This window comes from Mastacembelus armatus, chromosome 14, assembly GCF_900324485.2.
Source record: "Mastacembelus armatus chromosome 14, fMasArm1.2, whole genome shotgun sequence".
Lineage (NCBI taxonomy): Eukaryota > Metazoa > Chordata > Actinopteri > Synbranchiformes > Mastacembelidae > Mastacembelus > Mastacembelus armatus.
In genome coordinates, this window is record NC_046646.1 from 16,318,476 (window position 1) to 16,333,041 (window position 14,566).

General features: G+C 42.1%; 1 protein-coding gene across 1 annotated transcript in view; it reads left to right on the forward strand.

Annotated features, from left to right (window-relative positions):
• dchs1b (dachsous cadherin-related 1b) overlaps positions 1–12,640 on the forward strand; it is a 74,915-nt gene extending 62,275 nt beyond the window's left edge. Inside the window, exons 12-29 of the mRNA XM_026327996.1 lie at positions 68–508; positions 756–1,051; positions 1,259–1,374; positions 3,388–3,627; positions 4,280–4,405; positions 4,503–4,712; positions 5,097–5,353; positions 5,487–5,693; positions 5,805–6,201; positions 6,299–6,412; positions 6,551–6,762; positions 6,885–7,036; positions 7,173–7,303; positions 7,491–7,777; positions 8,304–8,445; positions 8,594–8,765; positions 8,851–9,260; positions 9,382–12,640. Coding sequence (XP_026183781.1) covers positions 68–508; positions 756–1,051; positions 1,259–1,374; positions 3,388–3,627; positions 4,280–4,405; positions 4,503–4,712; positions 5,097–5,353; positions 5,487–5,693; positions 5,805–6,201; positions 6,299–6,412; positions 6,551–6,762; positions 6,885–7,036; positions 7,173–7,303; positions 7,491–7,777; positions 8,304–8,445; positions 8,594–8,765; positions 8,851–9,260; positions 9,382–11,423 — 5,952 coding nt within the window. The 3' untranslated portion in view covers positions 11,424–12,640. The remainder of the gene's footprint in view (positions 1–67; positions 509–755; positions 1,052–1,258; positions 1,375–3,387; positions 3,628–4,279; positions 4,406–4,502; positions 4,713–5,096; positions 5,354–5,486; positions 5,694–5,804; positions 6,202–6,298; positions 6,413–6,550; positions 6,763–6,884; positions 7,037–7,172; positions 7,304–7,490; positions 7,778–8,303; positions 8,446–8,593; positions 8,766–8,850; positions 9,261–9,381) is intronic.
• The last annotated feature ends 1,926 nt before the right edge of the window (positions 12,641–14,566 follow it).

Here is a 14,566-nt window from a genome sequence, read left to right on the forward strand (position 1 = left end):
AAGTCAAGTAAGTTGCAACAGATATGTAGAATATGTGTCTATTTGACCCTAATTTCCTTTCCTTCAGGTTCTCAGCTCTTCCAGGTCCAACCCCACAGCCAACATGCTTTCAATGACCCTCAACACAGTGGAAGGGGCCGCTCCAGGCTCCATCATTGGCTCTGTCCACTCACATGGCAAGCATGAATCTGCTGTATTGGAAGGCCAGGTGACCTACCTCGTAGTTGGAGGGACCGATCAAGATGGGACTTTCATGGTGGACCGTTTAAAGGGTGATGTGTATCTGGTACGCGAGCTGGACTATGAGAGGGGATCGAGATACACTCTGCATATTGAAGTGTCCGACTTCTCCCAAGTGTTTCCCAGCAGCCACCTGGTGCGGCTGGATATCAATGTGCAGGACAGCAATGACCACGCCCCCCAGTTCACTGAAGATCCTGTTACCATTGTGATTCCAGAAAATATAGAGCCAGGAGCTTCCATATATACCTTCCAAGCTGTGGATCAGGTGAGAAACTGAAATAATTTTAATTAATAAATTCACTGCAATCAATTGATCAAAGTCATATGACATCAGAAAACAGAGGAGAGCAAGTTTTATCCACTGGGAAAACTGAGTTGGTTCAGAATCGTGTAGGGAAAAAAAAAACAGAGCAGACCTTGAGTTGGGATAATTTTGTGTAACTTCTGAACTTCTAGGGTCAAGATGAACTTTTATGCTTTAAATCTAATTTATCTGCTTTCTTTTTTTGTAGGATGGCAGTGGGCCCAACAGTGAGATACATTACTCCATTGAGCACTACTGGCCCAATACGCCCGACCTCCTGTCCCTCGACCTTTCCACTGGAGTCCTGAGTCTTGGGCAGAAGTTGGATCGTGAGTCCACACCTTCTCTCTACCTGGTGGTGCGGGCCACAGATCAGGCAGTGGATCCTTCTCAAAGGCGCTGGGGTTCAGTAACTGCCCGGGTATTTGTGACAGATGAAAATGACAACGCTCCAGTTTTCAGCTCTCCAGCTGCAGTCAGCGTCATGGAGGACCAACCTGTAGGGTGAGTGACACGTAGTCTCTTTTCTGTGCCTTCATGCACATTTCAGCAATGATAGTTCTCAGTCATCAGGCCACAAAGGAATTCAAGAAGCCTGTTAAAGTTATTCTAGTGCATTTTCCTCATGCCACCAAAATTGAAAATTTAAAGTTTGCAAGTGGTTGTGACGTTTGTTATAATGTGACACTTTGTTGTTGTCTTTATTGACAGGTTTGTGATTTTGTACGTGATGGCTCGAGATGAAGACGAAGGAGAAAATGGCAGAGTTTCATACAGAATCCAGACAGGCAACAGTGCCGGTCGCTTCAGTCTGAACCCCAACACTGGTAGGAATATTTTTAGAGGGGAGAGACATAACATCTAAAAATACTGTAATGTTAATATGACATAACAGGAGATATAAATATTTATTTCATGCATCATCAAGGAATGATTAGAGCAAAATTCATCACATAATTTCTTGCATTTACTATCCTGCTTTGAGTGATTTAATACAACACAACTAGTGTGGGACCGTTTTCTGTGGGATTTAATGACTGGTAGAAATTCAGCATTCCACCCATGGACCAAAACTTTCCAAGAGATCGTAATTATCCACTGAAGTGTCAACTGCTAAAACACTAATAACTCTCATAATCCTCTATACTAGATGTTCTTTCAATGCCTGAGAGCAATATTTCAATCAAATAATGCTTTAGTGTTCTTTTCTCCATAGATTTGTTCATGGAAACAATCTTTTTTGGGGGGTTAGGGACATGGGTGGCCTTTGATATCTTATATAGGTGTATGTGTAATCTCTGTCATCAGAGCTGTGTGGTGTGGGCGTGCTCAGCTCTGGCTGAAATGAGATTAGGGATCATAAGACCGAACTTAATGCAGCTACCAGATGGAAGAAAGTCTTTACTTCGTTATTGTTAAGTGTCTGGTGTATTAATAAGGATTGATTTCATTCCTGGTTTGTGTCTCAGACTGTGTGGTGTTAAGCTTATGGTTGATAGCAGCTGTAATAGCAGATTAACGTTGTATCACTAAGACATTTACCAAACTGCCTGCCTGATGTGGGGGATATCGTTAGCCTGATTACTGCTTATAAATGACATGTCGGCTTGGTCAATATGGAGTTTTTGTTATTTCCCGTTACTAATGGTTGTATTATCCAATTGAAAAGGTAACACTTTTATATGTGTCTTTGTTTTGTATCAAGTAGCTTCAATGATACTCGCTCGTGCATGATACTGACACCATCTGAGAACCTTGCATATTCAATTTCAGTTGTTCTGGGCATCGTGCTACACCAGCCTTAAGTAAATACTCCTAGACGTAATTTTATGGCCACAGCACTGCATTAAAGGAGAATGTCTGTCTTGTGCATGATATTGTGCATATTATCCTGAGATCTTGGATAAAAAGTAAGTACAGTTTAATCTCACTTTGAACAAATCTAGTCCACAGAGCACCTTTTGTCATATAGTTGATACTGTACCAGTAACACTAAATTGGCTACAGAGGAGGATGAAAAAGTACAGTAAATGTTTTGCATCTGTCTTGGTTTTGGCTAAAATATGGGAGCTAGCAAAATTTCACAGAACCATCAGAGCTTCAGCCTCACAGAACAGTCAACAGAAGATGTATGTGTTTGGCATGCTGTGGCATTTATAAATTACACAGATCTCTCAGGCAGTGCATGCTAGCTGAAGTTGTACACTGCTGTGAACAGCGTACACACACACACATACACACTTTTCATATTTCCTCTCACTTTGGCTGACCCTTCTTGAAGTCAGGGTGATGACAGGGGTGTGGGGTAGAGACATAAAAAGCGGGAGAGTAAGTGAAGCCAGAGACTGAAAAGGGGAGGTCTGATTCACAGATTCTTTCTGAACCAACTCAATTTACATAAAACACACACACATACACACACACACACACACACACACCAGCTAATGCTTTACAGATTTATGGGCTAACAGAAACTGTAATGTACAAAGATGTTGTGTGTGTTTGCCTACATGTTTGCAATCATGCATGTTTACTGATAAAGCACTGCAGTACACTGATTCACATCTGAATGTATGTCCCAAGTGCCAGAAGTGAATAGTGGGACGGTGGTATCTCACTTACTGTAGAAACTCCTATAAAGCAAAGCTGTAAAGGATTTTGTTTTTACTAGTCCTTGAGGCATACAAATACTACCAAATACTACAGAATATTGCATGTTCACAAAAGAAATCTAAACACAAATACATTTACACACACACACATATTTCAAGACCAAGAACATTCCAATGAGAATTGAGATTTTAAGAGAAGTAATCCAGGAAATCCAATCTGTTTTTCAGGCTCTCTCACCATTCTTAAAGCCTTAGACCGGGAAGAGCAAGAAGTCTTCAACCTGACCATAGTAGCAGAGGATCATGGGATGCCTCAGCTTTCCACCTCTCAGGTGCTGTGTGTGCACGTGATTGATGTGAACGATGAAGCGCCAGTGTTCCAACGAGCAGAATTTGAAACTCAGGTGATGGAAAACCAGGGACCAGGAACAACAGTGTTGACAGTGACAGCCACTGACAAGGACCAAGGTAGATTTTTAATATGTTATTATATAACACACAGTACAATAAACAGAGTCACTGAGCAGGAGATGGGGACATGTTCCACAGGAGAATGTTCGCATATACAAACATTTATTTTGAAAAACACTGTTTAATGTTAGTGTACTTGTCTTTTAACTCAGTAGAATCCAAATTGTATACATATTTTGTCTTTCTGCTTGATCATTCCAATAGACAATAAATCACATATGATAGATTGCAGATGATGTTTCTTTTGGCTAATGAGATGATGGACAATTTCAAGAAGCACTAATGTAGCATAAGGTCAAGATATAAAAGAAATAAATTCAGTGCAGGACAAATGACTTAAAAGGTCCAGCTAATACACAAAACATTCAGTACATGCCTTCAGTAGGAAAGCCAGAAATCTAAACAATATAGCGACACACTGTAAATGGTTTTGAGAAACCACATGACTTTAAAAGAAACCACAAGCTCATTCTAATGAAAATCTGTTGTTGCAGTTATTGTGCAGAGCCTTTTATTTCTGGAGCTTTCATTTGGATTTGCAAGTGGCTCTGTGGATTCTTTACAACTACTATGTTTTTACACTGAATGTACCTATTTTGGGTATTGATTGTTTTATTTTTATTTGTGCCTGACTTTTGTTTTAATGCAGGTTCAAATGGCCAAGTGACGTATGGAGGTGTGACAGAAGAAGGCTTCATCATCAACCCTGTGACAGGAGTCATCACCACCACGAGGGAACTGGACACAGAGAAACAGGATCACTACACACTCACTGGTATTAAAATGTCTTTTTTCTTACACATCACCAACATCAGTTTAAAATGTGTTTTGGGGTCCAGTGTCTTATTGGCTTATTGACATCTCCATTTCAGTGTATGCCAGGGATGGAGGGCTGCCTCCTAACTTTGCCAAGGCTGTAGTCCGTGTGGAGGTGCAGGATGTGAATGACAATGCTCCTGTCTTTGCAAAGCCATGGTATGGACTGGAGGTGCCGGAGAACCAGGCCCCTGTCGAGCTTTGCTTTCTCAAAGCCACAGACCCCGACTCAGGTCCTGGTGGAGAGCTGGAGTACAGGATTAGTGGTGAGAAATAGTATTTTGTCTTTACAAAGTATTTAAGTAGAATGGATTTAACACTTTTGGTGATATGTTAAGTTGTACTGACAGTATGCAGGTTGGTCTTACTGAGTAAAGATGTGATACATGCAAAATTTGGACAAATTTATTGCTTTTGACTGCACATCATTCCACAAATATGAGAGATCAGATGTGTGTACAGCTAGGCTTGCTCCTGGCTTCATTTTGTCTTATTTCAAACATAGTGCATTCCATACACCTGTCTGAAGCACATTCAAGCTTGCAGAGCTCACACAAATTATCTCTTTTCTGCTTTAAACACTCAAATCACAAAAAAAACGTATTTTTAGTCATTTTTGTGTCATCTGCCTCTAAAACTTCTTCCACCAGCTGGAAACCTTGATGGAGATTTCCACCTGCATGCCAGCACAGGAGCCCTGTCTACTTCACGTGGACTAGACAGGGAGTCGAGGGCAGAATACACTCTGGAGGTGGTGGCTACAGACAAAGGCAGTCCTGCTCTCAGCACTACTGTCACAGTGGAAATCAAAGTGCTAGATGTCAATGACAACAGCCCTGTCTTCAGCAAAAGTAGTTACAGTGTGGAAGTATCAGAAGATGCTGCTGAGGGCACACAGGTTCTGGAGGTAAGCATAAATGGGAATTAAGATGAACAGAGAATATGTTTTCATGAAAAGTGTCCCCGACAAACAGCGTATTTTAGCTTTAAAGAAAATCTGTTTACATGTCAATAACACTAATTTCTTTGTCTATTTCAAGGTGTCAGCTGTAGATGCTGATGATGACCTGAATGGGAAAGTTCTGTATTTTCTCAGCCGAGAGGCACATGGAGCGTTCACTGTGGATGGGAACAATGGTCGTATCAGCACATCAGCCTCTCTGGACAGAGAAAAATTGGCATCATACAGCTTCCAGGTGTTTGCTGTTGACCTTTCACCTTCTGCACCCCGGAACACCTCCTCTCAGGTAAATGAGGGTGAATATTGGGGTGTGAAATTGTTCAGCTTTATAAATATTTTTATGTGCATTAGATTATCAATAAATCCACTCAACTCGCATTTGATCTCTTCTTTCTAGGTGACTGTCACAATCCTGGATGTCAATGACAACACACCCTTCTTCATCCAGGATCCACTGATCATTGAAGTGTCCAGCAGGCATTCGCAGCGGGTTCTAGCTACCATGAAGGCCGAGGATAAGGACTTTGGAGCCAATGGCTCAGTGTTTTACCGTTTTGCGATGCCGGTGAAGGGCTTCAGCATCAACTCCCTAACTGGGGAGATCCAGGCCACTGAGCCACTGGGAGATTTGACTCAGGCTCAGAGGACATTGATTGTGGAGGCCATGGACCAGGGTAGCCCAGCTCAGTCTGCACAGGGAGTGGTGGTGATTTACCTGAAGGATGTGCAGTACAGTGGCATTCGTTTCTCTAGGAATGCCAGAGATGTCAGCATACAGGAGAACGCTGCAAAAGGTTAAACATCAATACGTTTTACGGATCAGTTTATACCCTTTCACGTGTCTTTGCTGTAAGAGTTAAAGATTTTTTTTTCTGCTCTTTCAAAATTTAGGCACAGCTGTGGCTCAGGCTCAGGCTCAACATCCGGATGGCACACGTAAGGGTATCAGTTACAGCCTTTTCAGTGGTAACAGAAAGCAAGCCTTCAGCATCAGCTCCTCAACAGGTGAAACTCAGTAAAAGTATTAGACTTTAGATTGCTGAAGTGATGTTGATTTTAAAAAAGCTCTGTATACAAACATTAGTCTGAGTCTCCTCATCCTCATTTTCCAATCACATCTTCCTTCATTTGAATGTCCTCCAGGTGAAATCTGGGTGCAAAGCTCAAAGGGACTGGACTTTGAAGACACCCCCAGACTCCGTCTAGTTGTGAAGGCTGAAACTGTGTCCTCCACATCTTTTATGGCTTTTAACTTGATCCTACAGGATGTCAATGACAACCTTCCTCGTTTCCAGCTCCAGAATTATGTGGCCTACATGAGAGAAGCCCAGGGATATGAAATGCCAATCATACAGGTGCACCCAGATGTAAAATTTCACAATAAATAATACAATGCCATACTACTGGTACTACTGGTGTTTCAGTAAGAGTAAAAATAATTTCTCCCTTCTGCATCCCTCTCCTTCACCATTCCCAGGTGGTGGCTGAGGATGTAGATCAGGGCCAGAATGGTCAGGTGACCTACTCCATCCAGTCATCAGGCATGAGTGGCCTCTTCAAGATTGACCCAGTGACAGGAAGCATCACCACAGCAGCCATCATGGACCGTGAGATCTTTACTCAGACCAAGTGAGAACATATCTGTGATTTCAAACTTTGTGTTGTGCTTTTTTTCCATGTTTTTCAATTTAACTTTTAAAACTACAAATGCAATAAACAAGATAGGAAGTCCTTTTTGAAAACCTCTTTTTTTGCCCACCCACAGGTTAGTAGTTACAGCAACTGATAGAGGAAGTCCACGATTGGCTGGCTCAGCCACATTGACAGTGATCATCATTGACCAGAATGACAACAGTCCCACTATTCCCTTTCCCCAGGAACTTCGCATCCCAGAGAGTAAGCACTTTAATTTGCAGGAATTTTGTACTTTTTGGTTATGTAGCCTATATAGGTCTGTTTATGCAAATGCATTTAATGTATGGAACAAAGTCTTTCATCAAGAAAAGGACACTGCATCAGTGCAGTGCAGAATGGAGAATTGAACGCAACTAACAATTTTTTCTTACATTTTTTTCTCGGTCAGATACGTTGATTGGCACGGAAATCACTCTTGTGACGGGTAATGATGTCGACTCCAGTCCTGCCCTCTCCTACTCCTTGCATCTAGATCCAACAGCCCTCGGGAGGTTTGGGATTCACCGGTACAGTGGAGGCGTGTCACTCACTGCTCCTCTCGACTTTGAGGAGAAGACGTGGTACACCCTTACTGTTAGAGCCACAGACAGCCAGCACCAGACTGAGGCTAACATTACAATATTGGTGGAGGATATTAATGATAATGCACCTGCATTCACCCACGATCTCTACCAGGTACGGTGGCTTATAAATCAAGCTTATGTTCTTTGGCTTATAATTCAAGCTTATGTTCTTTTTTATGCAGGGTTAGTGTTGTACCAATCTGTACAACATGCAGTTTAAAAGACAGCTGCTACACATTCCCTTGTCTTTGTATAGTAATTAGTTTGTTTTAATTATTTCAACTTATTTCAATTTCTATAGTTTTGCTCCAGTGGACTACTTCATTCTTTCAAATATATGTACACACTAAAAAAAAACACATATATTCCCAAACTACCTAATATTGAGTGGAGAAAGTTTCCAGAGATGAGCCTGTATTATATTTACTACCCTGTCTCAGGAAATTACCTCAGCCTTAGCATTAGTTTAGGAAACACAGGAACTACAAAATAAAAAGCTGTTTTCTCCTCTGTAAGTTTAGTGCCTGTTGACCTCTGCACCATGGGTTTGGCAATTTTATTACAATATTCATATGATTCATTTGCTTTTTTTGCCACATTGTTTTTCAAGTGCTGTTTTTAATATTGTTGCACCCCAGGTAACCCTGCCAGAGCACACGCCACCTGGAAGTCCAATTGTCACATTAACAGCAACAGACAGGGACTCTGGAGAGAATGGAAAGATCACCTATAGAGTGATGTCATCAACCCAGGAGGGTTTCTACATTGACCCCAACAATGGTAGACAACCTTCTCTTGCTTCCTGATATATTACAGCTCATTATATATCAGTTACCAATTTTGGAAGAAAGTAATATGTGTTATTACATTTTGAAAGTAACCTTTCCAGAACAGTGTCTGACTCCCCCACATTGTCTTTCATATCCAGGAACTCTGTTCATCAATCACAGAGCTGAGTTTGACCCAGAGCGGCCGTCAGTCAGTATTGTCATCGAAGCTCGTGATAGAGGCTCTCCTTCCCTCTCCTCCCTTACTACAGTCCAGGTTCACATTTCTGACGTCAATGACAATGCTCCTGTGTTCCATCAATCTGACTACAGGTGGGCCTATAATCATTATATGTGGGATGTTTGATGGTGTAACCTCTTCAGCTGTCCCTACATATGCAATGTCTTGTATTTGCAGGGCTACAGTTTCTGAGGACACTATACCAGGGTCGACAGTTCTGACTTTTGAGGCCTTTGACAGTGACCTCTCAAGAGAGAACTGTGGATTTGACTTTGCCATTGCCAGTGGAAATGAAGGAAATGTGTTCCAGATCGAAAGCAGCGTTCGCTTCCTGGAAGGGCGGGGCTTTCAAACTGTTGGGACTCTGCTGTTGGCTGAGGGACTTGACTTTGAAACCAAACCACTTTACAACCTCACTGTGGTGGTGTCAGACCGCGGTGTGCCTCAGAGGAGTTCCAGTGTTGCTGCAGTGATAACCATCGGCGATGTGAATGATAACCCTCCAGTATTCAGCAGAGCAGAATATACTGTGTCACTGAGTGAGGGAGCTGCTGCTGGGACTGAAATCATACGACTGACTGCCACAGGTGGACAAAAGTCTTCTTTTTTATTTCGTTATCTCCCATATTCTCTCCCTTTCTTTCTGTTCCTTTCTTTACCTTGTCTCTCAGTTAATTCATGGTACTCTGTTTTTTGTATATTTTCCAGACCCAGATTCAACTCCCAACGCCGAGGTCCAGTATACTATCAGCTCTGGTGATGAGGTGAACTTATTTGCCATGGATCAGTGGACTGGAGCTTTGCGGCTTCAACGAGCTCTTGACCGTGAGCACCAGTCCACACATACTGTCATCATCCAGGCCACAGATGGACAGGGACACTTTGCCCTAGCTCCTGTCATTGTTGAGGTCAAGGATGTAAATGACAATCATCCTTTCTTTCCTGTAGAGGTCCTGACAGCTAGTATCAGAGAAAACCAGCCAGTAAATTCAGCTGTGACTGTTCTCCATGCCATAGACCATGACACAGGTGTTTTTGGTGAGCTGAAGTACTACATGGTGGAGCGGTCTGGGGTGGGAAAAGACAGTTTCACTGTGGACCAGAACTCTGGAGAAATCAGAAGCAAAATTCCCTTTGACTTTGAGAAGGTCAACTCCTTTAACTTTGTAGCAGTGGCAGTAGATTCAGGAAATCACTCCGCATCTGTGACTGTACAGGTGTTTGTTACAGGTGAGGATGAGTATGACCCCCTCTTCATGTCCCCTGATTACTCCTTTGAAGTCCCGGAGGGAGCCAAAAAAGGCCAGAGCATTGGCCAGGTCCAAGCAAATGATGAGGATGGAGGGGTAGATGGTGTTGTTCTGTATTCTCTTCCCGCCACCAATCTGTACTTTGATGTAAACAAAACCACTGGGGTGATTTTCCTGAAGTTGGACAGTTCAGGCAGCAGTAGTAGCAGTGGGTCAGGCCGGTCCAAAAGGGAAACCAGGCTGATGACTCTAGATGTGAAAGCTCACAGTCCTCTGGACACATCTCGCAGCTCTACAGCCCAGGTGTCCATCGATGTCACAAACACCAACTTTGGCCTGGCTCCTGATGTCAACATCCTCCTGATTAGCATCATTGCCGTGTCTCTTGGTTTTATCATATTGCTTGTGGTCATGGCAGTGGTGGTGTTCTTTGTCAAGTCACGCAGGAGAAAGAAAGGGCAGGATACAGGAACTGTTGCCTCAGGAACTGCTCTTCAGAAACTGGATGATTGCAACTCAGGATCAGGAGGAGAGAGGATCTACCACCAGGCCTTGCCAGGTTATGCTGGAGATCAGGGTGGGACTGGTGGTGGTCCCTACACCAGAGGAGGTTCTCTAGATCCTTCTCACTCCAGTGGAAGAGGATCAGCTGAGGCAGCAGAGGATGATGAGATCAGGATGATAAATGAGTACCCTCGTGTCGCCTCCATCACCTCATCCATGCAGGAGCACATCTCAGCCAGAGGACCAGACTCTGGAATTCAACAGGACGCTGATCAGCTCTCTGACATCTCATGTGAGCCTGCGGCATTGGAGGGCAGCACCTGGTTCAAAGGAAAGAAACTGGGAAGCAGTCTCAGTGGGACCTTGCTCTCTGGCCAGCTCCCTGTTTATAGGGATGAGGGAGGTGGATACCTGGGAGTAGGCCGTGGCCTTAATATTTCTCTCCCTAAGGATTATGCCTTCCCTGAGGATGGTAAACCATCAGTAGATGGTTCCCTCACAGCTATCGTGGCCAGTGATGAGGAGCTCCGTGGAAGCTATAACTGGGATTACCTCCTCAACTGGTGTCCACAGTTCCAGCCTCTGGCTAATGTCTTCACAGAGATTGCAAGGCTAAAAGATGAAACTGCCCAGCAGAGCCAGAACATTCGCCAACCCTTCCAGCCCAAGCCCAAAATGGATCCCAAACCTAGAATTGACCCTCCACCACTCATCACATCAGTGGCCCATCCAGGGGCCATGTCAGTTCCCCCCAAGGTCCCTGTGATTGGACGGACATTCCCTCACCTGGCCTCACTTCGCAGGTCGCCTATCAGTCATGAAGGATCCATTTCATCAGCAGCAATGTCCCCCAGCTTCTCCCCTTCTTTGTCACCACTGGCAGCTCGATCTCCAGCTGTTTCTCCTTTTGGAGTCAACCAAGGGCCCTCAGCATCCATGATCAGCACCAGGGAGCCCTCGCTGGACCAGAGTCCCGATCACGAGATGAGAATATGATGGGAAAATTTGAAAACTACTTAAAACAGACAAACTGAACAAAGCATGATAAAACATCCTTTTGGCTGTTTTTCTTTTCATGGAATGTAAGAAAGCAAGTGAGGTGTCAGTTGTACTGTCATGCTCAGAAATCATTGTTTTCATCAGAAAGACAGTTTCTGAATAGTGTTATACGACATATCCAACCACATACATTTTGGACAAGCACACCCACAACAATATGCCTAACTTTTGTCTGGTCGAATATTTGCGTTCTTTGAAATACTTCCATTGGTGTTGCAGGAACACACAAAGTGGAACATGTGCCTATGTTGACAGGACCAGCCCACCCTTCCATAGTGACGCAGGTCTCCATGAACTGATCAGGGCAGAAGGGGTAAACTGGCCTCTTCACAGGAATGTGCACTTACCATGCCCTACAGTCTGAGATCCCTTAGTGTGTAGATAGATTAATGTGTAATTTTCATGTTGCCTCACTGGCTGGCCAGAGAGCTAAGGATCTTGTTCCTTTCTTTGTGTCTGTGGACATTTGTTACACTCCAGTATTAAACTCATCTAGGAACTGCTTTCAAAATAGCCTCTGGACATGTGTGTGAACCCCACGCACAGAAAAACAGAGACTTTGATTCTTTGAAATGCCAGTGTTTCACACAGTGGAAGAGCAATGAACATTATTGTTATTCTCTCCAATTTAGATGACACTTCTTTTGATTTTACTCTTATTTTTATATATTTTTATATGAAATTATGATTTCAGATCCAGAAATACCATTATTTCACATGGAGAGGTTATTGGTTTTGTGTATTTGCATATATGTATATTTGTATGTAAGCAAGCTATGCTATGTATTGTATGTGTCTCCTAGGATTTTAGAGACTTGTGACAGTGAGTGAGAGGAAGCCTTTGTGTTTTTAGCATTATTTATATGAAAAGAAGACTTGCTGCCACATTTCAACAGTAGGGAACTGAGTGCAGCCCACATTATGCTGTGCTGTTACCTTAGGAATTTCTTTTTTTTTTTTTTTTGTCAAATTGTAGATCATCCCAAATCCAAAACAGCAACTGGATGAAAACCTGTGATCAATTTGAATGCCTGTTTCTTCAGCAGTGTTGCGGTGTTCAATTATGCACAACAGCACATTCCCTTTGTTATTCAGGGACAACACTATTTGCTGATCACCTCTGTGTCTTTGAAATAAAGTGCTTCCTAATGTCACATCAGTCATTAACTTAGATGCATTTTACTGTGAAGTTCTCATCTCGGCAATCTAGAAATAACATTCATTGAAAAGGCTGGGATTCTCATAGAAAAATAGAGGATAACTTGGAGAAATGTAGCACATGAGCAAGACAGGTGATAAGCAGAAGTCTGAATGCATGAGCCTTGATGAATGTACAAAGATTCAACTACCAGTGCAGTATTTATTTTCCATGTTAACTCTCTATTCTGTGCATTTTAGTTCTGTGATTAATGCATCAAGCACTGATATAATGAGGTGTTTTCAAGTTGCATGTATTTAATTCATCATCTGCATCTTTTCTCTTTTCTCTCATCAATTCACATCCAATTTTAGTAATCTTCTAGTGTAGCAAGAGGCAAAATGCTTTAAGAGTGTCTTTTTCATTCTTCCATGTGTATTTATCCTTCTGGCCTGTTTTGAATATTTTGTAGTAATTGCAGATTGGATGTCCTCTTGTTTTCAAGAGATGGCCTCTACCTCTGTTCTTTCTTCAACATAACCATACAAATTGCCTCATGCAAAGCTGGCACTGGTTCAGCTAAAAGCTACACACGCCATGAGCCTAACTCCAGCACAATATGCTCCTGACTCTTAATCATGCTGTCTCGGAAACATTTCTGTGTTGGAGGACCTCCATTTGGAGTTCAGTTTGAGATGACTGCCAGTGACAGATGAGTGGAGCAATGGCAGACAAAAAGAACTGTACATGTATTTAAAGCAAATAATAAATTCCTACTGATCTCTTTTGACAAACTGGAGTCAGACTTTATCTTTTTCAGAATTCAAACCAAGTCTTTGAAGGAAACACTGAAAAGTAATTAAAGTTTAACAGTGTTTTAGATATCTGGGCTGTGAATGGTAACTTCTGACTGAAATCCAGACTTGGCTTTGGGATGAATCATAGCAGGCCTTATGAGGACTGTGGGCCTGGAGACAGAGCCCAACGTTTACGATCAAGAGCAGCAAATATTCACCTGAAGCTATAACTGAGCAGTACCCCGTGGTTTCCAGATGTTAAGAGACCAGACAAACAAAAAACATAAAATTGAAAAAAGAGGGAACATTTAAAACATTGAAAAATAAACTTAGATATTGCAAACTAACTGTAAATTGACCAACTATAAGTAAAATACAATAACAAAAGCTGCACATATTGCAGTGTATAACTTGATGTGGCTGGTATGGCAACCCACCAGTATATAATCTATACTGTAGGACATTTGATACATTTACATTCAATAAACTTTACCCTGATTTCTGTTTTTTTTATCAATACACTTCTATATTTGTGTTTTGGCTAATGCTTTTAGCACAAAATACAGTAAAATGAAACTTTTTATGAAATCACAGAAATTTTGTTGACTGGATCTAGCCAAGACCCAGACAACAATGGATTCAGTTCTTCCAGCTCATATAAATGCAGTTAATTATAATAATAACAATATGTTTATTTCATATGGAACACTTGCATGTTTGCATAGCTGCTAGGGATTTCTTCGTCATTTGGTCATCACAGTTGTGCAGTGTTTTTTGTTATGGTTATGTACAGACGAAGCTGAACATGGATTTTGACAAGGAGAAGGAAAAAGAGCCCGAGACAGAAGCTCCTGTGGTTCAAGTGGCACATGCAAGATGTCTTGAGCAATGAGAGGTGATGATAAATTGCAAATTTGAAATGCAAACCATATTTGAGTGTTGACATAATAATTAAAGTAGTTCATGTTCATATCTATGTTTTTCAGCTGAGGTATAATCATGCAGTTCAGAAGATGATTAGACATGCATTCATTCCGTGTTGTACAATTTCAACTTAGCTGGATAATTTTAAAACATAACAACTAAACCATAGTCATGGGGGAAAAAGGCATGCTGCCTTCACTTACATGTTCACCTCAACACAG